The sequence below is a fragment of the Lissotriton vulgaris genome, chromosome 4_1, assembly GCF_964263255.1.
Source record: "Lissotriton vulgaris chromosome 4_1, aLisVul1.2, whole genome shotgun sequence".
Taxonomy (NCBI): Eukaryota; Metazoa; Chordata; class Amphibia; order Caudata; family Salamandridae; genus Lissotriton; species Lissotriton vulgaris.
In genome coordinates this window covers 1,838,947,194-1,838,972,631 of record NC_141691.1, presented here as the reverse complement: position 1 = coordinate 1,838,972,631, position 25,438 = coordinate 1,838,947,194, and the positions used below count along the sequence as shown (strand labels likewise).

Sequence of the window (25,438 nt, the reverse complement as noted above, 5' to 3'; positions counted from 1 at the left end):
AATACTGAAGAGATAACGACGCCAAATATAATATACCAACATCTTAGCAGTAGATATATGTATAATAAGTAAGATTAGTAAAATAAGTAATGACACAGTAAGTATATAATGTAAATCCTAAACAGTAGATAAATGCAAGGCATATAATATACACATATTAAAAGAAACATCATAATTAAGGAACAATCTATAACTGTATAAGATAAGAGTATGAAGCTTAGTGACAGAAGGAAGAAAGTAGAGATGTAAAGGAACAGAAATGTAGCAAAAGAGGAGAGTTGGTATACAAAAAGATAGAGAAAAGGACCCGTAATAGAAAAAGGGAAGTAAATGTTTGAAGAAGTAATCAGGAGGAACAGAGAAGGACGACAGATAAGAAATAAAAGAGCGAGAATGTGGATAGGAGTAGAATAGAAGAGAAGAAAACATTGGAAAGACAAAAAAGTGGTCACATAGAGTAAATACTATGAATAAGATAGAGAAGTAACATACGAGGAAGAAAGATAAAATCGAGATTAGCATGGAGAAAAGAAGAACAGAGTTAGCACGAACATAGCTAGAAGGAAAGACCGACAGATAAGCTTAACTGGAGAGAGGAAGGGAGCAGGCACCCAGAAAAAATACATCCAGAAACAAACAAGAAACAGTTCAAGTTCCCGAAGAACCAGGGGACTGCGAAGTTGCTCTTTGGATTTCCATCTCTATCTCCAACTGGTTGTCCAAGAATGTAGCCAAATCCGCTGGCTCATCGAAGATTCTAGAGCGACCTTTATGAGTGATGCGAAATTTTGAAGGACCAGAAAAAGAAAAAGGAATGCCCATTTCAGAGAGACGTTTCCGAAGATTCAGGAAGCCTTTCCTTCTTATAACCGTGTCTCTGGCAAAGTCCTGGGAAATGGAGATGCGATGGCCATCCCAGCTGACTTGTTTAACTTTCCGCATATGAGAGAGAATCAACTCAGTATGTTGATGCCGCAAAGGCTTAAAAATGATTGCTCTTGGCTGGGTTGCTGCTTTGGGTCGAAACGTTGGAACACGGTGTGCTCTTTCAATCTCAAACTCTCTGTGGAATGATATTTGTAATGTGTCCGGAATCCAATGAGATAAGAACTCTATCATAGAGGAAGATGATTTCTCTGAATCTTCCGGTACACCAAAAATACACAGATTAGATCTACGATTACGGTCCTCCTGCTCAGTGAGATCTCGCAATGCCGCCATGGAGCGCTCCAAGTGGGTGAGAGATCTGGACTGTTTTTGCATACCATCTTCTGCAGAACTGATACGTGATTCTGTAGCTGATACACGAAGAGAAAGGGCTTTAAAGTCATTTCTGATAGCAGACACCTCCACTTGTAACAAGTCTGTGTTAGTTTTGGTTGACTGCGCAATATCATGTACTTCATTAAGGCGCGCTAAAATCGTGTCCAACGTGGAAGCAGTGTCTGTTTGAGGAGACTCGGGCGTCGGAGAGACTGACTTAAGCCTTTTCAGCGACGTGCCAACATCTTTTGAGTCTTTGGTGGTCGCAGAACGATTCATAGTTGCAGTGTTGAAGTAGTAGACTGCAAGAGTACCACTTGAGGGAAATAGGAACACAGAAGTTGCGCAGAATGACACACAAAAATAGATATAGGAAACCAAGTCCAATGTGCGCAAAGATATTACTAGTGGCGAAAGTATGTGCAGAGCAGGGGAGCACAGTATTGAGTTCTTAGGAAAAAATGTCGACACCTCTATGAAAGAAGCGCTCTGAGAAAAAAGCCAGCGCGCGAGCAGCTTAAAAACCAGCCAAGCAACAATGAAATAACATAAAAAAGGCAAAAACGTTACCAATAGTAGGCCTCATGGAAGAAACGCACTAGGAAGTCAAGCGGCACTGCAAATTTGTATCCACGGCGGCGCCTCTGAAGTAAAATGACAGGAACGTCAAGAGCGGGAAAATGGCGGCCGCTCGTGAGGAATGCGAGCGCCTTTGAAGGGTGAGGCAGAAATCATGTAGCCGCTGAGCAAACCATCAGGAAAACGGCATCAATCAGCTCTCCGCATGTTCCGCTGATGAGGGTTGCCTTTTCCACGAAGAAGGGCAGCAAGAAGTGGAGAAAATCGCTCGACGGGACGAACTCGCCTCGGAGCTCAAGCGCAACACGCCATGCAGAAGCGGCGCGCAAGCCACGCCCCCGGGGTTTCACCCAATCTAATCACTGATGTTGCACTTTTGGTGCATATATTGCTCGTATATCTGTGGGTTTCCTTATTCCTCAGCCTTGAAAAAGCCCTCGGTCTTCCGGCCACCGGGCGAAATATGTGTCGGCTATTTTTCTGTCCGTTTTTCACTGTGACGAGGTGTAACAATGAAAATAAATAAAGAAACTTCACAATAAGGATATTAACTTCTTCAATTATTTCAGGGGTACAAACCTCCTTCAACTGCCTAAACATACATTGCTAATTGGCTGCAGTCATTGATGTTATGATGTTTTTTTCTTGATCGCTATGCAGGTGGTCAATATTAACATATAGATGTAAATGCAAGTGCCAAAATTACTGTATGTGTGTGGGAACCATGCTATTTGTTTTGTATGTTACTTCAAACCTCAATAAAAAAATATTTTTACAAAGTTTAGAATTAATGTAAAGTATTTTTTTTAATTGAAGTTACATTTATTTTTAAATTAAAATGTAATTATTAAAATGTTATCATGAAATAATATTTTTTCTCACATATAATTGTTTTAATATTACAATAAATGCATACATATTTTTAAAAAGCCAATATATATTAATTTATTTTAACATGATTTCCTATGGGGTTTTATTTTAAGTCCCTGCTTCCATGATTTTCTATGGGAGGGTGATGCAGTAACAGGGCTTGGCCATGGGTAGTGCTGTACTTACTCCAGGTCTGAGCTGGAGAACATCTACTACTGTTTTGGGTCTTTTTTGGCTGTAGTAACTTTAGAAGTGGAGTTTCTTAATAGCAATGGGCATACTATTTTGGGGATGGGTGTCTATCCCTTCCTAACCCCCTTCTTAGCACTCTCAAAACCCCTCCTTACTTCTCCCTAAACCGCTATCATTTAGTAGTAAGTATGCCCTTCTTTCCAACCACTCCCTATGGCCCCTCCCACATTTATTACTATGTAGTACATTTACATGTGGTAGGCTCTGCCTCAGTAAATGTTGAAGAGGAGGAGATTGCCACTTATAGGTTTGTGAATTGCATTTTGTGGTAATTAAGTAGTACTACTCTAGTACTACTTCACGCGCTACAAAATGCAGTTTGTCAATGGGCCCTTAAAAGTTCATTTAGTACGTTAAAGTGTACTTACCTACAAGCTCTCCAATGAGGAAGGACAGACAAATTACTGTAGCTATGTAGAGTTTTCGCTTGGCTGTGCTCTTCTCCCTCTGTCTGGCCTCGTGGGCTTTGGTGTTGTTGTGGCAGTGGTAAGTTGCAATGGACTGAGGGGTGTCTTCATTGGTCTTTTCTTTAATCAGCTCTTTCTCATGTAATTCACTGCCAACATTCAAACTAGAAAATCAAATGGAAATAAAAAAATATCAGGTTATAATAATTAATCAACCAGTAAAATCTTTGCATGGCATATACTATAAGTGTATTCATATCATGTATAATTTCTGTAATTATTTATTGTGCATAAATTACTCAATCTTCGGCTGGACTACAGAAGGTTGCAGGTCGCAAAGAATGTAAAATAATACATGAAGAGCATAAAAGTGGGGACGAATGAACAGTAAAGTGAACTGGGGCAAAAAAAGTTACATATAATTCTTGGAACTCAAGGACATTCTTATTGAAGAGAATTCATAATCCTGGCAAATATATTTAAGAAGGTTTGAAACACAAAGATTTCAAAGAAAGTGATTTGCCAGAAAGGACCTGGCACTGTAGAGCTAGTGTTCTATTTGCATGGACAGTATTTTTTCCACTCAGGTGTATTTGTGGAGGAATCTTTAAATTATCCAGGCCCCGATGAAGGGTGAGATTAAAAAAATCTTTAATTTCCCTTTAGTCCACACATGTATGTTTTTTACTCTTTTCTGGTCTTCACAATCTTTTGGTGCTGAAAGTCGGCTTTGGCGGGAAAGTTGAGATCCTACGAATTATAAACAACACAGTATTTGCAACTAGTTAGACAGAATGGTCGCTGTTTGTGCGATCTATGTATCCATCTATCTATCTATTTTTTTTATATCACCTACTAGGTAGTCACAGTTAGGACTTAGTTTTCATAGGAAGAGTGTTTTTTGTTTTGACAATAACTTTAGCGTTGTTTGACGAATCTTCGCAAAAATGTAAAAACTAATAAGGCGCTCACTTTGGGGGTCCCAACACGCGGTTAGTCCATGTTAATTGCCATTAGAACTTTAGGCGCAGCCATAGACCGAATTGCTGAAGAGAATTCCGCCAAATTTGGCAGGAGAGTAAATATTGGTCCAGGGAAGTGCCTATGTGTGATTTAGTGCACATTCATTTAGTAGTTTTAGGGATATTAACCAAAACCCAAATTTGTATATATAAGGGACGCAGAGGCTCTGCAACCCCTCCTGATCTCATGCTGAAATCTGATAGGCAGACAACACCTGAGCTGAGTGCTACAAAAAACAATAAAAATTAAGAGAAGGGGCAAGTTATGAATAAAGAAAAACCAAAGGAAATGATGGAAGGAGTGTTGACAATACAAGCACTCACCCCCAGTCAACTGATCTGGGTTTAATCCATCACCGCTCTTTAGCCCACTCTGCCACCCCAGTTCAGACATGGCCATATGCAAATCAGTCTGACTCTGTGCCTCATACCATACAGTGGAATAGCGTTCACTGAAGTGTTGTAAAGTGGAGTGCCATACTCTAGATTAGCAGCCACGGCCGCTGCAGGTAAGAGCAGTGGGGCTGGCGGGGGCTGATTTCGAGAGAGGACCATGAGGGAAAATTATTTATTTAATTTCCCTTTGTGGTCGTATCTCGAAATCCCCTCCAGCTGGTCCCACCGCCCGCAGCTTTTACCTGCAGCTGCTGCAGTTGTGGAATAGCATACAGTGTAGTGGAGGACAGTGGAGGGGAATACAGTTGATTAGCATACAGTGGAGTGACGTACAGTGGAGTGGTGCACAGTGCAGTGTGATAAACTGGAATGTCATACAGTGGCGTCCAATGCAATTACGCAGAATGGAGTGTTGTACAGTAGTTTGGCATAGCTTTCAGTGGCCTACAGTGGACTGCCATACAGTGGGATACAATGGAATACTGTATAGTCGAGTAGCATACAGTGGAATACCATATAGTTGAGCAGCGTACACTGTAGTTGAGTACGGAGGAGTAGCGTTGACTGGATTAGCATCCAGTATAGTGTATACAGGGGAGTTGCGAACACTGGAGTGGCAAATACACTTTATGCAAGTGTTGGCAGCCTTCTTGGGATTCAGTTTCAGCAGAGTCCCAAAAAAAACACAAAAAAAGAGAAGTTGGTAGGGTAGGAATACCCTGACCCCCCATGCATCTTGAAGGGGTCCCGTAGGCACCCTGGATGGGGCAAAAAAGCATTTTAGGGGGGAATTTTTCACTGGAAGTAGTGCTGGATCTGCAGTTCTGGCTGGAAAGAAAAGCGCATTCCTACACTTCTGTAATGCACGGTGCCCCCTCCGAGGGCTTATAAAAGCCCCAGGGACCACCACCTCTCAGATACGAGCCCGAATAAAGGTCAGCATAGAGCAGAAAGAGTGAAAATAAAGGTGTGAAACAATCAGAAAGAGAGGGAACCCTCAGTAGCAAGGGAGACTTGATCTCCCAACGAGTAGTGCATCAGGAGAAGCGTTTGCAGAGTGGTTGAGAAAGGGGGAGGAACCTCTGATGAGGTTGCAGCAATCTCGCTGTGGGGGACTTACTTCTGGTAATAGGAGGGGTTCTTGGCCGCCAAGGAGACTTCATCCCCCTACCAGTAGTGCATCAGGAGGCACGTTTGCAGAGTGGATGAGAAAGGGGGCTGGGCCTCCGATGGGTTCTCAATAATCTTGCTGTGGGGGACTTTCTGGTGGCAACAGTTGGAGTTCTTGGCCCACAAGGACCATCAGTAGCTAAGGGGACTTCATCTCCCAACCAGTATTGTACCAGGTGGTGAATTTTCAGAGTGCTTTAGAAAGGGGGTGGGCCTCTGAACATATTTTAGCAGCCCCACTGTGGGGGACATATGGTGTAATGAGCAGAAAACGGGGTAAAATCCACTCAGACACTCATGCACCCATTCACAGAACAACTCAGATACACATCCACTCAAACACTCATTCACCCACTCACAAACCAAGTGAGACACACACACTCTACTCACACACCCACGCCCACTGAGACATTCACTCACACACTCAGGCTCAAATGTTACAGGTTGCAGTTAGGAAATAACATTACAAAATAGTAGAATGTCACTGAAAAACAACAAAGGATGCAGGGACATTATAGATAGGGAATAGAATTTAAACAGCCTTAGAAATCACTGAAAAAAACAAAAGGTTACAGGGTGTTGTAGTTAGGCCCAGATTTTACTCATACAAAACCAGTGAAAGTGAATTATAAGTGATAACTTACACCCCCACAATGCACTGCTTATGATGTCACATATTACATCACTCATGAAATGGTCAGTGACATCATTGATGACATCTCAAATTACATCATTCACAGATGCACTCACACACAACTCATATCCCATACAGCCTCTCATACACCCACTCACACCCCACACAACCACTCACAAATCCATTAATGGACCCACACAAGTACACACAGGTACTCACACACCTACTTATATACCCATATAGCCACTCAAACACCTACTCACAAACAGATACACACAGTCACACAGCCACTCACATAATATATGTTGGAAATAGTTTCACTCCTTAGTAGTACAGAAAGTATACTATTTTAACTGTAAAACCTTGGCATATATGTTTAACATTAATAAACGTTTACATACTTGCTGTATGTTCTCCATTTACATATTGTAGTTCTTTATTGTATGCATGTCATGTGGGGCTTTTCGTGTGAATATGCCATTGATTCATGGGTTGGTCTTTCTCACTCTCTTGGTTGTTTCACTTTTTAGTTATGCAACAGTGGCATCTCCCTTATGGCTTGAGAGAGGATTCTCTTCTTTCCCAGTATAGGTAAGATGATTACGAGAGTTCGCTCACTGGGCACTGCCCTGCTTTGACATTATTAATGTTTGTATTGTCTATTCCTTGCAGACAAACAGTGGACCCACAACGTATACGGTCCATCAATGTTTGTAACAGGCAAATCATTTGGTGGTCAGTGTATTTTGATTCTCTATCAATTTTTGGTTTTGAACAAATTGACTATTTGTGGGTATATTTGCTGATAACTCCTGGTCTACTTTTCAATCCTGTCCCAGATGACCACTGAATAAAGGTTGTTTGGCCTTATATAGACAGTTTTACTCACTATCCTCTCTGCACTTTCCCCTTCACTCACTATCTACTATTGCAAAACACCTCAGCTTCCCCTCTCTCTTAGGGGAGTTGTAGCCCACACCAAGAATCTTGTGGCCTTGGTGTGAGGATGTCATCTTCAGGTGAGTGAGGACTCCAGTCCTTTAAGAAGCTCTTTTCAAGCAGTTACATAATACATTGTTCTACATAAACATTACAACATAATTGTGTGCAGTGTTCCTCTTTCCTTTTATTGAGCAGATGTACTTTGTGTGAGGTTCAATTATGAACAGGGAGTAGTATATCATTGGTTGTGCCCATCCCGTCAGATCCTCTGTGTGTTTATGATGTTATAATTAGGCTCAGGTTACACAAGCACAAAACCATAGGAATTCAGCAGTTATATTTACCTGAGCTAACTATAACTTACGCCCCTGCAATGCACTGCTTATGACCTCACATATGAAATCACTCGTGGCATGGTCAGTGACATCACTGATGACATCTCAAATGATATCACTAATGACATCATCCATAGAACGCCTCACATACCCACTCACACCCCATATAGCCTCTTATAAACTCACTCACATATCCATTCACAGACCCATACAACTACTCACACATCCACTCACTCATCCATAGAGCCACTCGCTCACACAGCTACTCACTCACTCTTACTGCTACTCACAAAACCACTCACTCACCCATACAGCCACTCACACAGCTACACATTCAGAAACTCACATACCTACTCACTCCTCCCATCAGCCTCTTAACATAGTCACTCACTCACCCATACAACAGACTAACACACCCGCTCAAACACCCACACAACTGCTTACATCACCATTCAGATGTCCATACAATCACTCATAGACCCACTCATTCACCCGTACAGCCACTCACACACCAACGTACTTTTTTTTTCCGAATACCTTTATTGAGATAAATCAAGGCAGACACAGTACATCGTGCAACATCGCAGTGCAATATACAAAACAGAAAGCACGTCAAGCGTTCCATTTCATATAGGCGTCAACTGTCGACACAGTAAATAATCATGAGGATAATGTCACAGATCCATCTCATCAAGGTCCCCCCTCGTGGGGAAACACAGACAAAGCGGTGTCAGCAGTGAAGGGCTAAGGAAAAAGGGGCAGTGGCGCCATTTGCAGGGGGAGAGGCAGTCACTGACCAGCACCGGCGGCAGCCGCGGACCCAAGGCTGGCGGGGAGCGCGGGAGAGGCAGCGTCACTAGGGTGGGAATGGGAAGAAGGTAGGTAACCAAAGGACCCCAGATGTCAACAGGTCAGGACCTAGCAGGCATTAAATCCCAGAACTCCGACAGGAGAGTCTGGCACCGAGAGGCGTCCTCCAGCCAACTCTCAACCTTGGGAGCAGGCCTGCGACCCCAACACATGGCCATCCTATGCCTAGCAAGGACCAGCAGAAGCTCAATCAGACGGCGGGAGACGTCAGGTCAGAATTTGACAAAACCGAGAAGGCACAGAGGTGGATCGGGGCGGACCGTAGCACCGGTAATGTCAGAAATGGCAGAACACACTGCCTGCCAGAACTCCGAGACCCTAGGACAAATCTAAGCAAGATGAGAGAATTCCGCCGCAGGAGCTGCACAACGAACACAATTATCACCTGAAGTGAACCCGAGTCTGTGGAGCTGCACCGGGGTGCGGTAAAGCCTATTCAAGTACTTGAAATGGATTAAACGAAGCCCGTAGTTCGGTGACAACTTCTTCGTCTGATTACAGCAATAAAGCCATTCAGCTGGCGAAATGTCAGTCCAAGATCAGCACCCCATGCCTCCCGGGCATCGCAGAGGAAATGGGGGCAGACACTAGAGTGAGGGCATATAATTTGGTGACTAATTTGTGCAGGCTCCCGGAGATATAGATGAAATCCAGAGCCGACATGTTTGGTCGGGGCTGAGGAAAAGTAGGATGCAGCTTCCGGCACGTGGCACGCAGCCGGTAAAATAGGAGCATGTCCAGTGGCCCGAGGCGTCAGGGAGCGTATAAAAGGTGTTCTCCGGATAGTGGTCTGCCACCATCGTCAGGCCCAAGCGCGCCGCACTCCTGGACATGCTGGAGGCCAGAAGTGAAGGAAAATCCGGGTGATTAACTATGGGCACGGAGTTAGCAGAGAGCATGGGGATGCCAGACAGCAGGTTCAGGCCAGACCAGGCCCATAGAAGCGTCTCGACCATGTCAATATCGGCCCGAGGGCGCATCGCGGGTGCAAACAAAGCTGTGGACAGAATCCAGGGAGAAGCTACATCTGTCTCAACAGCGACGTGAGGCTTATAAGGGGAGGGGTGGATCCAAAAGTGCAGGAAGCTGGCCTGGGCGCACAGGGCATAAAGCCTGAAGTCAGGCGTGCCCATCCCGCCGGCAGACATGGGTAGAGTAAGGATATCGTAAGCTACTCTTGGCTTTACCCACCCAGACCAACAAAATGTTTAGGGAGCGTAATTTGCAAAAAAAATGAGAGGTGAGAGGGATGGGGATATTTAAAAACAAGTAGAGGAATTTAGGAAGAACAACCATTTTGGCGATTGCGATGCGGCCCGCCAAAGACAGCGGAAGCCGGCTCCACAATGGAATCCTGGTTTCCAGCCAGTCCACTGCATCACCCAAAGTTTGATCTCCACAGTTCATCCAGGTCCCTACTGAGCCAGATGCCCAAATAGCACGTGGGGCCGGAAGCCCACACAAATGGAAAGTCGGATGAGAATGGCACAGTGGCATCAGTCAAGGGGAAAAGAACCGACTTGCTCCAGTTCACCTGGATGCCTGATAGCCCACCAAAGCAAATGATCTCCCGGACAAGAGGGCTAAGGTTCTCTTGGGGATGACGAACATAGAGTGTAACATTGTCTGCATACATTGAGACGAGCAGGGAACGGGACGAGAAACCAATACCTCTGTGGATATGGTGCTGCCGCAATCTGGCAGCCAGGGGCTCTATCACTATAGCAAAAAGCAAGGGCGATAGTGGACACACTTGACGCATGCCTCGGGCGATAGTAATAGGGTCTGAGACTTGACCGTTGATGCGGAGGCGTGCCAAGGGGTTGGTATAGAGGAGTCTGACCTTGCGCAGAAAGATGTCACTGAAGCCTATATGGGGTAAGATGTAAAATCGGAAGGGCCACTCCAGCGTATCAAACGCCTTTGTGGCGTCCAGCAAGGCAGCCACGGCCGCTAGGGTGGGATTGATTTGATGCATTAACAAGAGAATTGTACAGAGGTTGTGCGAGGTAGCCCTTCCGGGGATGAAACCCAATTGATCAGGAAGGGCAGTGGTGGGCATAAGTAAGAGAAGGCAGGAGGCAATCAATTTGGCAAAGATTTTGTTGTCTATATTTATTAAAGAAATGAGGCTGTAGGAGTTGCGACGGTCAGAAGGCTTATCGGGTTCAAGAAGCAGGGTTATCAGCACCTCACGCAGGGAAGGTGGGAAGGAACCGGTGTTGATCGAGTCATTATACATTGCAGCTAGATGTGGTTCTAGAAGATTGGTGAATGTTTTGTAGAAAGAGGCAGGCGGGGCATCTAATCCAGGGGCCTTATCTCCGGGTAAAGGCTGCCAATATTTCTTCTCTAGAGAACGGTTCATCAAGGAATTTACGGTGGTAGTCTTCCAACCAGACCAGTGTGATAGAATCAAAATATTGATCGAAGTCCTCCCGTGGCAGGGGAGTGCCAGCAGAGTAGAGCTGTGAGTAAAAGTCGAGAAAGCGTGACTTAATGTCCTCCTGGGAGGTAGTCCTGTCTGGGCCGCCATCACTTAAAGCCGTAACATAGGAAGCGGCGCACGGTGGACGTAGAAGGTTGGCGAGAGTGCGCCCCGGGCGGTCCCTCTCACCATAGCGGCACGCCTGGCCCTCCCTACCCAGAAAGGACAGTTCGCGTCTAGCCTCATCAGAGAATTCAGTGTGTTTATGACGCAGTTGCACCAGTGTCTCGGGACTGGGGCGCGGCTCCTGGGCGGCGTCCAGGTCCTTGATTTCCTCCTCCAGCTTTGCCAAAGTGGCTCGAATAGGTCGAAGGACGCCTGCCTGCTTGGAAATACACTTGCCACGAATGACGACCTTAAACCCCTCCCATAGGGTGGAAGCAGACTCCACCGAGCCCGCGTTGAGATCATAGTAATTGGTGATCGCGGTCTGGATGTCTGCACAGAAGACAGAGTCCCGGAGGGGGTTAGGAGGAAGGCGCCAAGTAAAGGCCTGTCGTGGGGAATGAGGAGGGCGAAGACGGATCTGAACTGGCGTGTGGTCAGAAAAGGTGCTAGCCATGTGCATCACGTCGGAGACCCAGGACAGAACGTCCGGGGAGGTCAGCCAAAAGTCTATACACGACCAACAGCCCTGCGTGCCAGTGAAGCAGGTGCCGTCCCACACATCAGGATGGGAGTGGCACCAAGCGTCGTAAAGAGCATTATCGGTTAGAATCAATGAAAGAGCTACAGCAGCACACGAATGAGACGTGTGGGAACCCGACCGGTCCAAAGTCGCAGATAGGGTAACACTAAAGTCCCCACCCCAAAGAATCACCACGGGACCACAGGAGGAGATGAGATGCCAAACGCAGTTGAAGAATTCTGCGTCCAAAAGTAGTTGAAGAATTCTGCATCCTCACAATTGGGGCCATAGACCGCGGCAATCATAACAGGTTGTGCAAGTAGTAAGCCATGGAGAATCGCATACCTGTCTTCCATATCAAGGATCACCCTGTCAGCCTGCCAAGGGAGGCCTCGCCTTATCAAAATAGAGACGCCCCTGGCATATGAGGAGTAGGTGGCAGAGTGGGATTCCCCCCAGTACCTGGAGTGGAGTTTGGAGATAGACCCTGGCAGCAGGTGCGTCTCCTGCAGGAGACATATTTCCACTTTGTGGCGTTGTAAATGTGAATGAATCAGTCGGGCTTTGCAGTGATCATTCAGGCCCCGGATATTCCAGGACCAGCATACTACGTCAGCCATAGAGGGGCAGTATTGAATACAGTACCACGCGGCGCAGGCGGCAAGCCCCGCGCAGAGAAGCATAGCGCATGTGGGGAACAGGAGGGAAGGAGGGCAGCAGCCAGTGACTCAGGCTGGAGAGGGGGTCAGACACCTCAGATCGTCCCACGGGGGAAATACGCAATCGGGACAGTGAAGGAGAGGCGCGCAAGCAACTAACGGGCAGGGAAGGCCTAGAGCGCAAATCACTAAAATGAACAGTGAGAGCCCAACACAGGTGTTAGACCTGGCATCTTTGGCGTGGTTTCCCCTGTCTTTTTGCCTCTTCCTCCTGTATATTTGACTCTGTGCTGGATTTCGTTTTTGCTTGTGTAAATGCTTTGGGCACTTTGCCACTGCTGATCAGTGTCAAAGTGCAAGTGCTCCCTGTATAAAATATGATTGTAATTGGTTATCCAAGATTGCCATATTTGTCTCATCCAGAAGTCCCTAGTAAAGTGCACTGCGTGTTCCAGGGCTAGTGATACAAATGCTACAAGTGGGCCTACAACACTGATTGTGCCACCCACATGAGTAGCCCTAAAATTGTGTCTCAGGCCTGCCACCTCAGTGCCTGTGTGCAGTCTATGAACTGCCATGTCCTCCTGGTCAGTGTCACCACTGGCCAGGCCCAACCCTTCCTTTTCTGTATACATTGGTCACCCCTATGGCAGGCCCAAGGTACCCCCTTGGGCAGGGTGCAGCGTATGTGAAAGGTAGAGCATGTACTAGTGCAGGTGACATGCTCTAGTAGTGAATGACAGACATTTTCGTTTTTCACTATTGTAAGGCTACCTTGCCCATAGGCTATAATTGGGAATGCTGGCAACAGTGGCTACCAGCATATCTTCCCATAGGAGCAAGGCAGGATCCCTGAACTCAGAATTTAATAACACATCTTTTAGGAAATGTTTTTAAATCCTGTGTTTGAGAACAGCACTTTTAGAAAGTTGTCTGACCTTTCTGTGTGCCTTGGCCTGTTTGTGAATTGACTTTCTGGTTTGAGAGTGACAGGAGCTGGGGAGCCCCCAGGAGGCTGGCTGAGTCAGCTCTAGGCTGAATGACTGAATCTGCATCTTGAGTGGTGGGAGGGGATAGCACCTGGGCCTGAATAGTGCTCTGCCTCCCTTCCACAGTGCTGGCTCCACCTCCTGCTGAGCGGCTGATGGCCCTGCCCCTCTCTCTGAAAGGAAAGGAGAAGCCAGGAAAACAAAGTGCTCAAGGAACACCCAGAACTGGTTCAGACCGGGCTCAGAGCCCTCCTGCACAAAGGGAACAAAGACTTTTAGGGGTATTAGTACAGGACCCCTGACTACAGAAAATTAGATCATCCTGGAATCAAGAAGGAACCTCTGCCGAGGAGAAAGCTGGAAGACTGAAGAAGGAAGACTGTCCTGCTGTTGCTTTGCTGGACTGACCTGCATTTGCTTTGCTGCCAAGGAGAGGGGAAGGACTTTGCTTTGTGCTGTGTCCCCTTGCTTGAAGAAGTCTCCAAGGGCCTGGAGAAGAGCTGGCTCCCTGTTAAGAAGTCCCAGGAACAAAAGGACTTCATCCCCAGCTTCCCTGAACTCTGCTGAGGGAGTTCTGTCCTTCCTAGAGTGCTGGGTCAGTTGTGGTACCTCTGGAAGTTGTACCTGTGTTGGGAAGCTAGACACCAAGATTTAAAGAACTTTCTGAAAAGTTTATCACATCGCTCGCTTGCGGAGCGCATCCTCGTCAGTGCGAGGAAATTGCCGCCTCTATGAAGGCCGAGATCGACGCAGCCCCTGTTGCCGCTACCAGAGTCGTTTCATCCTTCGTTTACGGGACGCACCAGTCCGGTGCGGGAAGATTACCATCGCTGCGAGTGTCGTCGCAGAGCCTGTCGTCACCGGGTGAGATTGCCGCACGGTTTGCTTGCGGACCGCATCACTTTGCTGCGAGAGTCGACGCAGAGCCATCGCATCGAAGGGCCTCGTGAGTAGAAAATCGACGGTGAGCCGCGCATTGTCGCCACCCCGGAGATCGTCGCCGCTCCGAAGATTGTCGCATCGTACCTTTTGCGAGCCTCTTCCACCAAAACCTGTGCACCGGAATCCACGCAAGGTATTGTATCCCTCCCAATACAGACCAGAGTCACCGCAACACACCTGTTGCGTCCAGCAGGGTTGTCACATCGCCTCACCAGGGTCTCAGGAGTGACACATCGCTTGCTTTTCAACGCTACAGCTTTCACTTGGATCTTTTTGTTGCATCTAAAGGTACTGTTGGCTAAAACGTGACGCAACTGTGGATTATTTGGATTATTTTAACGAAACCTTAAAAACACTTTTGAAACCATATTCTTGAACTGTGTATGTTGGATTTTTGTTGTTCCGGTCTTGTGTAGTTTAGATTAAATACCTTTATTTTTCTAAACTGTCCTGGAGTCAGTTTGTGATGTTTTCACTGTGTTACTGTGAGTGTTGGTACAAATACTTTGCACATTGCCTTCGATAAGCCTGACTGCTCGTGCCAAGCTACCAAGGGGGTGAGCAGGGGCTATCTGAAGAGTGTTTCCTCCTTACCCTGACTAGTAGCAAGGGTCCCTATTTGGACAGTGGTACCTACCTCTGCCAACTAGAGACCCCCAGTTCCAACAACAGGACCGACCACAAGAGATGTGGCATGTTGGGAGAGTAAGGGACCAGTAGAGGAACATGTTGACCTTCAATCCAATCCCAGTGAGCAGGAGCAGGGAAAGTCTAAAAGCACAATGGAACGTAGCCTGCGAGACTAAAAGCGAGTGGCCAAAGCAATAAGCAAAGTAGTGTTAATGGTGAAGCATGTAAAAGCAATACTGAGCAACAACCTGGCGTCAAATTGAAGCCGCCTCCTCAATAGAGGAGCAAAACACCTCGTATTACCCCCCAACTCTCCCACCCCATCCCTGCATAACAGCCACAGACCAGAAAACCCCACCCACCCTGCACCCACTCCAACCCCCCAAACAGGCGGAGTTGTCCACCCGCCCCACCCCGGGACCCCACAACTAGGAGCGGGAAGAACAGTGGGAGAAAAGGGAATCATCCTGTGAGGGCACGGCAGGGCTAGGAATACGCCTCTGCAAAGAAGCAGGGTGGCCGAGCTGTAGAGTTGTCAGACATAATTCAGAAGGGGTGGAAGTCAATGAACCAGTAATGTTTGCACTTCTCAATCGTTGTCACTGAGGCGGCCAGTTCCGAGATGTAGATGGGGAGGAGCGGGCATCCTTGTCCAATCTCTTAGCAAATGCCAGGGCCTCTCTGGGGTCAGGGAAAATGCTTCTCTTTCTAACGATAATGGCATTACTCCTAGTCCTACTCCCTCGCCTTCCTTCCATACAATTGAGGCTCCGCCTCCCAATACCAGACCCACCCCCAGCATAAAAACTCTGCCTGCCCCCTCCTCCACCTGTACGTAAACAAGCCGAGCTAGCACTCAGTTGAATCGCACAGGGAGGGAGTGCGGGTCCTCGAAGGAATGCGAGGGAGTAGGACTAGGAGTAATGCCATTATCGTTAGAAATGGAAGCATTACCTCCTGTCCCTCCCTTGCCTTCCTTCCATACAATTGAGGACATAGCAAGCAGAAGAAAACAGAGACGGACAACTGAGTGATAAAGAACACCAAAATTTAATACAGTGCCCCAAACACAGCAGATCAACATCCCTGGCCCAGCATAGAGGAAAAGACCCTGTGGCCCAGAACATTATCCAAACGTTCCAGACTCGCAATTCGATAGTGGCGGACAAAAGTAGACGGAGAAGACCAAGTCGCCGCCCTACAAATCTCCACCACAGAAGCCCCCTGCAACTCAGCCACCGTAGCAGCCATACTGCAAGTGGAACGCCCCTGAACCCCCACAGGAGGATCCACACCCTTAAGATGGTAAGCCAGCAAGACCTGGACCTAATCCAACGACTTAAAGAGGCCATGAAAGGCTTAACCCCTTTCCGAGCGGACCAAAGTTAACAAACAAAGAGTCCACCACCCGGAAGGACTCAACAACATGGAGGTACCACAGCAAGGCCCGTCGGACATCCAAACAATGGAAGCGAGAATCCTCAGCCGAGGAAGGAGCAGGACAGAACTCAGGCAAAATCACCTCCTGACTGAGGTGAAAAGCCGAATTGACCTTAGGGACAAAGGACGGAACGGGAACCAGAACCACCCGATCCGAAAAGACTTTACAGAAGGGAAACTTGCAAGACAAGGCCCCCAACTCCCCCAAGCGCCTCGCAGAGGTGATAGCGACCAAAAAGCAAGTCTTAAAAGTCAAGAGACGCAACTCGAGACCCTCAAGGGGCTCAAAGGGAGGACCAGACAGGACATCCAACACCAGATGCAAATCCCACGAAGGGAAGGACCGAACAGGGAGGGGAAACAAGTTCAACAGACCCCGAAAAAAACGAGGCATCAGAGCTCCATCATCCTGCAAATTACGCCAGGAGCCCCTAAAGGCCTGAATAGCTGCCCACTGCACCCGCAGAGAAGCCACCGACAGCCCCAGAAGAGCCCCATCCTGAAGGAACTGCATCACCAAAAACAGGTCAGCAAGCGTGGGGTCAACACCCTTACCAGCACACCAGACCGAAAAGACCCGCCAATGCCTAGCATAGGACAGCAGAGTGGAGGACCTACGCGACGCCTGCAAAGTAACCGCCAACTGGGCAGGAACCCCCAACCCAGCCAAGCCCTGCCGCTCAACAGCCAGGCCGTCAGGTGCAACCTCCGGAGTGAATCCAGGGGAAGGGCCGGAAACTTCAAAGGGGACGGAACCACCGGAAGGACCCACTCCCGGTCACAACACAACTTGGTCAGGAGAGGAAACCAATTCCCCCGAGGCCAATAGAGAGCCACCAACAACACCTGAGCACAACCCCTCCGGACCCGCACCCGAAAGGACCGAAGCAGTGGAAAGGGGGGGAAGGCATACAGCAGACCCTGAGGCCAAGGACAGGTCAAGCTGTCGACCCCAAGAGACCAGGGACACCTGCCCAGAGAACAGAACTGTACCACCTTGGCATTCCCCAGATCCGCAAACAGGTCCACCACAGGGAGGCCCCAACGACCCACCAACTGGAGGAACACACCGGGAAGGAGAGAGAAATCCCGAGACGACGGAATGGCCCTGCTCAACAGATCCGCCCTCACATTGTCCACCCCCGATTGTAGAGAGCCGACAGACCCAGCACCCAGACCTGAGCCCACCGAAAGAGGACACTGGCAATCAAGTTTAAGGACCTGGACCGGGTCCCCCCTTGACGGTTGACATAGGACTTCCCCACCAGATTGTCCGTCTGAACCAACACCCAATGCTCCCTCAGAGTCCTGAAAGTGCACCAGGGCAAGCCCAATCGCTCTCAGCTCCCGCCAGTTGGAGGACCTCCGGGAATCCAGCAGTGTCCAGAACCCCCGAACCTGCTCCGACCCCAGCCAAGCACCCCACCCGGACAGGCTGGCGTCCGTAGTCACCACAAGCAGATCCGGGGGAGTCAGTGAAACCCCCGCCAGGAGGTGTCGGCGGTTGAGCCACCAGGAAAGCTCCTTCCGGATCCGGTCCGTCATGGGCAGCAGGGACAACAGACTCTGAGACCCCGGTGACCAACCCAACAGGATCCAGTTGGCCAGGCGGAGGAGATGAAAACGAGCCCATGGAACCAAAAACACCACGGAAGCCATGTGTCCCTGCACCCGCAGCCACTGGACCGCCGGAGGAGCCTCCCGGGACATCAAGGCCCGAACCTGCGACTGAAGAGACACCAGGCGCTTGTCGGACAAGGTAACATGGCCGAGCAAAGTCTGAAAACGAGCCCCGATGAACACCAAGTCTTGAGACGGGACCAAAGAAGACTTTTCCCAGTTCACCAAAAATCCGTGTCCCTGAAGAACCTCCAAGGCCCTCCCGATGTGCGAGAGCAAAAGAGATTCCCCCGCAGCATGCAGCAAGAGGTCGTCGAGATAAGGATGAATGAAAACCCCCTCCGCATGAAGGAGAGACAGGAGAGGTGCCAGGACCTTCGTGAAAACCCTGGGCGCAGACGTGAGGCCGAAGGGAAGTACGCAAAACTGAAAATGGGCGTCTCCCACAGCGAACCTCAGGAAACGTTGAGAAGCAGTGGCAACAGGGACGTGGAGTTTAGCGTCCTCGAGATCCATGGATGCCAGGAAGTCACCAGGCTGAACCAAAGGAATGATGGCCTGAAGGGTCAACATACGGAAGTGCACCGACCGAACCCAGGCGTTGACCCACTTGAGATTGAGGACAGGCCGAAAGCCCCCGGTCACCTTCTGAACCAGAAACAGAATGGAGTAGGTCCCCGTCCCCACCTCCTCGACAGGAACCCGGCAGATGGCAGCCTTGGCAAGCAAACAGGACACCCCGTCCAGCAGAGCCACCCTGCGGGGACCGGAGACAGGCAGAGGAGTCAGCCGAACCCCAGAATCCGGCGGAACCTGCAGGAAGTCTATCACGTACCCACGACCCACAGTGTCCAGGACCCAGCCATCCGAAACGTCCCGCTGCCAACGAGGAAGAAACTGCTGAAGACGACCCCCGACCGACAGTAGTTGTCAGGGACCCTACTTGGCAGGGCCCTTAGGAGTGGAGGCAGCGTGCCTGGGAGAAAAACGGGGCTGAAAACACCACCTGCGGAAAGACTGACGAGAATCACGCTTCGGGGAAGACCTAGGGTCCTGCCCTTATACGGCAAGGCATGCTTCCGCTCCTTGAAAGCCTTTGAAATCATGGCAGGCAAATGGTCCCCAAACAGAGCCAGTCCATCAAAAGGCAATTTTAACAGAGCCGCCTTCTCCCCAGGATCAGCCTTCCAGGACCGGAGCCAGAGGGAACGACGTGCCGCCACCAAAGCCCCAGTGGACACAGCCGAAGACTTTATAACATCCGATGAAATGTCCGCCAATAGCCTAGCCTGCTGTTCCATAGCAGCCAGGAGGTCAGAGCACTCAGAGCCCTCCTGAACCGCTGCAGCCAATTTCTCGAAATCCTGACCCAAAGACTGCGCAGAGTAGGCAGAGAAAAGGCTAGCCCTCAGCGCCAGGTTCCCAGCAGCAAAGGAGCGTTTAAGGCCAGAATCCACCTTCTTATCAGTAGCATCCGCCGGGGTACAGTCCTCAGGCTGAATAGCAGTCTTGCCAATCAGAGTGGCCAGGATAGAGTCCAGCTTTAAATCTTGAGGCAAGCGGTCCTCCCCCTCCAAAAGGTAAAGTTTCTGAAGGAAGCGAGGGACCTGTAACTTATCAACCTCACGCCTCTCCCTCAGCACCATGTCCTTGACCAGACCCTGAAAGGGCATGCCCAACCTGGAGGGAGAAGCATACTGGGGAAAGAGATTCCCATCTGTCTCCCCGAGCTGGAAAGGAGGGAACCCTAAATTGTCCCGCACATGAGCTAGAATATCCCACCTCACCTCCCTGGAGATAAACTTCCCTCCCGAGGAGGTAGAAGGACCGTCATCATCCGACAAGGAAACCTCCCTCGCAGGATCCAGTGAGCGTGGATGAGAAGAAGCAGCAGGCACCGGACGAGCCTCGAGAGCCTTAGACACAGCCGCCTCAATCATGCCCTGCACCTCCACCTTGGACATGAGAGGCACATCACCCCCAGAAAGGCCCCGACACCGAGGGTGCTTGGAGGGAACAGGAGAAACCTCAGGCGAGGAGGAAGAGGAAGAAGACACCACATTGTTCCGCTTAAACGCCTGCTTGCAACCCATGGTAGAAACACAAAGGGGCAGAAAACCCCTCGCTGCTATATGAAGGGAAAAAAATCACAACCGGGAACCAATGACAGCCCCGGCCTGAAAACCCGCCAAAAACAGGCCCTACCCCCATTACAACTAGCAGAATGTAAAAAAATAAAAACAAAAACGGGCAGCAACCCGTCCTACCAGGTCTTCCAGAAGAGTGCAGTCTGGGAGGAGGCATCCATGACAGCCCGACCCGGAAACACAGCCCCAGCCACAGGAGGACCGCCCAACAACGCTGCGGCTTCCCGAGTCACAGCTCCGCCCCCAAACCATGAGGGAGACGAGGAGAGGAGACACAGCCAGGAGAACGCTGCTGAGGACACCGTCGCCGCAGAGAACCAGCACGAAGACTCCCCGACACCGCCACAGGGAGGAACTGAAGGTAAGTCCCACTAGGGAGACAAAAAAAAAACAGGTGGAGGAGGGGGTGGGCAGAGTTTTTATGTTGGGGGTGGGTCTGGGTGGGAGGCGGAGCCTCAATTGTATGGAAAGAAGGCGAGGGAGGGACAGGAGGTAATGAGTGATTTTGTGCCCTGGCAGACCCTCAGCTTCGCTGGATAGGCCAGTGAGTATGAAACCTCGTACTTTAGTAGGGTGCGTTTGGCTGGGAGGAATTCTCTTCATGCAGCTTGGACGGCACGGGTATAGTCTGGTTAAAAGGAGATTGCGTTACCCTGGTGGGTGATGGTGTCCTTGTCACCTGCAGCACGAAGGATGGCGTCCCGGTCCTGGTAGTTCAAGATCTTGGCTATGATGGGACATGGGGGCAGACCGGGGCTGGGACGGGGACCAAGAGAACGATGGGCTCGTTCCACGATGAAAGCAGAGAATGAGATGTCACCGAATAGGTCCTTGATCAGCTGTTCCATAAACTCCCCCATCCTGGAAAGGTTTGTGGAAACTGGAAGGCCCATAATGCGGAGGTTGCTCCGCTGGGAATGGGCCTCTAAATCCTCGTTCTTATCCCGGATAATGTCGAGGATCTTGTCCATCTGCAGAAGTTTTTTGCTGGTCGTGGGTGGCAGCATCCTCAGCGTCCGAGGCCCTGGTTTCGACGTGTAGAATACGATTGTCATGGGAGTCGACACAGGCTTTTACTGTGTCCAAGCGGGCTAAGAGTTAGTCCAGCTAGGCGGCAATACCCGTCACCATGGACTTGACGTCCAGCATGATGGCCTTAAGGTCGTCCTCACGGGTCGGGAGGCTTCAATGTTGACAGCAGAGTCGGCACCCTCGGAGCCCGCAACGTCCTGGCGAGAAGACCTTCGGAACTCGAAGGCGATCTTTGGCTGTTTTGGATCGGTTTTCCCCCATGCTGGGGAGGCCCCGGCAGTCGAGGAGTGGCCCAGAGGAGTTAAGAAGAGCCGGAAGCCCACCAGCCCCTGACAGCCGGCAGCAGAAGTGGAGCGAGAGGTAGGTGGATTCCGCTCAATGCGCCTCCAGGGAGAGGCAAGGGGCACCTTAAGGAGCAGAGAAGAGAGAACTTGGAGCCCCCAGAAGTGGAAAGTAGCATGGGTGAACGATGGCACGACCCGGGCCAGCTCCACCCGAGGCACCAGGCTACTGAGGCTGCCAAGCAGGGTATCCAGCGGGCTGGTGATCAGGACAATACAGTCAGCCGACTTACTCCGGCTATCCCAAAGAAAGCGAGTCATAGGAGGGCACCTCCGAAGCCGAAAGAGAGTGAGCCCCTAGGAGGAACAAGGGCGACGATACTCCACACACCTAGCCACCGAGTCAGGCAGCCACACTCTGAAGATGATAGTCTGGCTAGGGCAGACCCCGTGAGGTAAGCAGGGCAGTGAGGCGCGGTCCGGCACCAGACGGAGCTACAGGACAGCATGCAAGCAGTCCCAGTGAGCCCACAGGGGCGCAAGCACCAATAAGCAGGGGTGTTGCAGGTGCGGACGTGGCAGTTTCAGGTGGGCCAGCTTAGGCGGCGGCGAGAAGGGAGCAGGCGAGTTGTTCAAGGGGTCTCAGCAGGTCCAGGGCCCAATCTTGGCAGTACAGCTCCTGAACAGGGTGCAGAATTAGGAGCAAAGGCAGGTAGGGCACAGAAAGCACCATGCAGCTCCCACGCAGCCCTGAAAGCGGATTGTCACCAGGTGGGGGGAGGTGCACCAGACTGCAGCAATAGTGAGCAGGGATTCGGGGGGGGGGCACGCCGCTCACAGCTCCGAGCCCAGGCACCCACGCGAAGCGGCCAGGAGGCAGCCAAGCACCCGGCGCCCTCCCCGCAGCACTCCAGGACAGGCGGAATGGCCCACGAGCCCCCTACCCTTCCCGCCAAGCCACAGAGGCCACCACACTCATCCGCTGGACCTGGGAGGTGTCCAGCGGTGCCCAGCAGGCCACAGCAGCCACAGGTGGAAGAGGCCTGACCACGTGGTCCAGAGGTCGCAAGGGCCCGGTAAGGCAGAGCAATGGTGCAGCCCCTCCAAAGGACACAGCTAGAGGGCTGCGATGCAACAGCTCCAGGGGACAGCAGTCAGGAAGTGACCCGGGGGCTGGCGGGGCCAAAGCGGGGGCCGAATCACTTCGGTGCAGCACACAGGTGGATGAGGAGGCAGGCGGAGCACTGGCTTCAGCGGGCAGCGCCCGCGCACTCCGGGGGACAGAGGGGCGTCAGGGGGGTGCACGGCAAGCTGGGTCAACAACAAGTGGGTAAACACGGGGGCCGCCACCCGCAGCTCCGAGCCCGGGCACCCACGGTGGCCATGCAGAGCAGACCGGAGCACACCAGAGGCCCGGGCCTACCTCACAGCAAACTAGGCCTGGCGGGACGGACAGACCCACAACCCCACCTGCATAGCCACAGCAGCGGACACACTCACCCGAGGGCAGCGAACAGTGCACGGTGGTGCCCAGTGCCCACAGGCAGTCCCCCGTGGAGTATGCCCGACCTCGCAAACCAGAGGTCGGAGGCCCGACGTCACAGGAGGAATGGCGCAGCCTCACCGCCGAGCCCGTCAAGGCGACTACAGCGCGATCAGGATTCAGCTGAGAAGCGCAGCAAAGGTAGGTTTGTCGACAGGATTATTGCGGATTTTGATGCTTGGCTGGCCACGCCCCGACACACCAACTTACTTAACCAAACACCCACCCAAACAGCCACTCACTCACCAATACAACCACTCACACAGACACTAACTTTCCAATACAGCCACTCACACACCAAGTTACTTAACAAACACCCACTCAAACAGCCACTCACTCACCCATACAACCAATTATACACCCAGTCACTCACTGATACGACCACTCACCCTCCTATACAGCCAATCACACACCACTCATTCACTTATACAGCCACTCACACAACCACTCTCTCAGTAATGTCATATGAGATATCACTGAGATTTGAGTGTGCTGCGACACCTGATTACAGTGGAACTGTTTTTTAGTGAGGTGAAAAACTACAACTGCTCTAAAATTGACTCAATGTCACCTACCTCGAAAGGTATTTTAATAATGATTACCTTGGGCAAGTTTGAAAACTACTGTTGGATAATTCTGAGATATCAGTGGTCTCATGTGCCCCTTCTCATGGTCAACATGTTTCAGCCATTTATTCTAAGTAATCTCGTGGGTCAATATGGCTTTCATCAGGATGGAATAAAAGTACTCATGCATGTTTAAACATGCGTAAATGAGCTTGCACTGTTTTTGAATCACCCTTTTGATAAGTTTTACTACACAACATGGATTGCTTCGAGGGGATGGACTCTTTTGTCACAATTTCATCAAGGTGTCTCACTCATGAGGAAAAACATTAGGTGTATCAGAAGGTGAGATACCTCTACTAAAATCAGGCATCGAAGAAGACCTTGGAGGCACTTGCCTTCCAGTGCGGGAACCCAATGATGAAGCATGTCACCAACTATATTGGTGAGTGAGGGTTAATTAAACAAATTCCTAAGGATCCCCCTTTTGCTGAGAGTTCGAGACTCTTTAGGAAGTCTTGTTAGGCAAACTGGGAATTCTCTCTTGTAGTTTGGTATATTTAGTAAAGGGAAGACGTGCACATTTTTATTCTTTCTCTCTTTTTGCTGCTTGGATCTTGACAGCTCGACCATTCTTCCTGGACAGTCAAGACTTGCAAGGCTAACTTTTAGTCCCAGGGGGAATACCCCGCGCCCTGGTTAGTAAGGAATGCCTGTAATCTCACCAGCAAAAATGTCATGGAGCTAATGTCTATAGGGAATAAAGTCTTAATGTCACTCAGAAAAGTGGCAAAATCCATTAATCTTCTGGCTCAGTCTCTCAAAATAAACACATGTAAAAGAAGCTGTTGCTAGGCATTGGAGCAAGCATCATAAACCAGCATCCAACTATATCTATTGGGGGAATGCCATGGAGCATGAAGAAGATCAATCAACCAATCAAACACACACATTTCTAAAGTGCGCTACATACCCGTGAGGGTCTCAAGGCGCTGGAGGGGGGGGGGGGGGGGGCGCTACTAGTCGGAGAGCCAGGTCTTGAGAAGTCTTCTAAAGGCCAGTAGGTCCTGGGTCTGTCGTAGGCTGTTAGGGAGAGTGTTCCAGGTCTTGGCAGTGAGGTAGGAGAAGGATCTGCCGCCGGTGGTGGCTTTCCGAATACGAGGGCCTGTGGCGAGGGTGAGGTTGGCTGAGCGGAGGCTTCGGGTGGGGGTGTGGAAGCTGAGTCGGTTGTTGAGATATGTAGGTCCGGTGTTGTGTAGTGCTTTGTGTGCGTGGATGAGGAGTTTGAAGGTGATCCTCTTGTTGACGGGGAGCCAGCGCAGGCCTCTCAGGTGGGGTGTGATGTGGCTGCGTCGGGGGACGTCGAGGATCAGTCGTGCCGAGGCGTTCTGGATTCGTTGTAGTTGTCTCAGGAGCTTGGTTGTTGTTCCTGAGTAGAGGGTGTTTCCGTAGTCGAGTCTGCTGGTGACGAGGGCCTGGGTGACGGTTTTTCTCGTGTCGGCGGGGATCCATTTGAAGATCCTGCGGAGCATTCTGAGGGTGCTGAAGCAGGATGCGGAGACGGCATTGACTTGCCTGGTCCTAAGAGGGTGGAGTCGAGGATGACCCCAGGTTGCGTGAGTGGTCAGATGGGTTCCGGGGCTGTGCCTAGCAATGTGGGCCACCAAGAGTCGTCCCAGGCTGATGGGGTGGGTCCGAGAATGTGGACCTCCGTCTTGTCTGAATTCAGCTTC

General features: G+C 50.2%; 1 protein-coding gene across 1 annotated transcript in view; it reads right to left on the bottom strand.

Annotated features, from left to right (window-relative positions):
- Positions 1 to 25,438, bottom strand: part of SLC30A8 (solute carrier family 30 member 8) — a 482,505-nt gene that overhangs the window by 187,985 nt on the left and 269,082 nt on the right. The window contains exon 2 of the mRNA XM_086967033.1: positions 3,333 to 3,535. Coding sequence (XP_086823159.1) covers positions 3,333 to 3,535 — 203 coding nt within the window. The remainder of the gene's footprint in view (positions 1 to 3,332; positions 3,536 to 25,438) is intronic.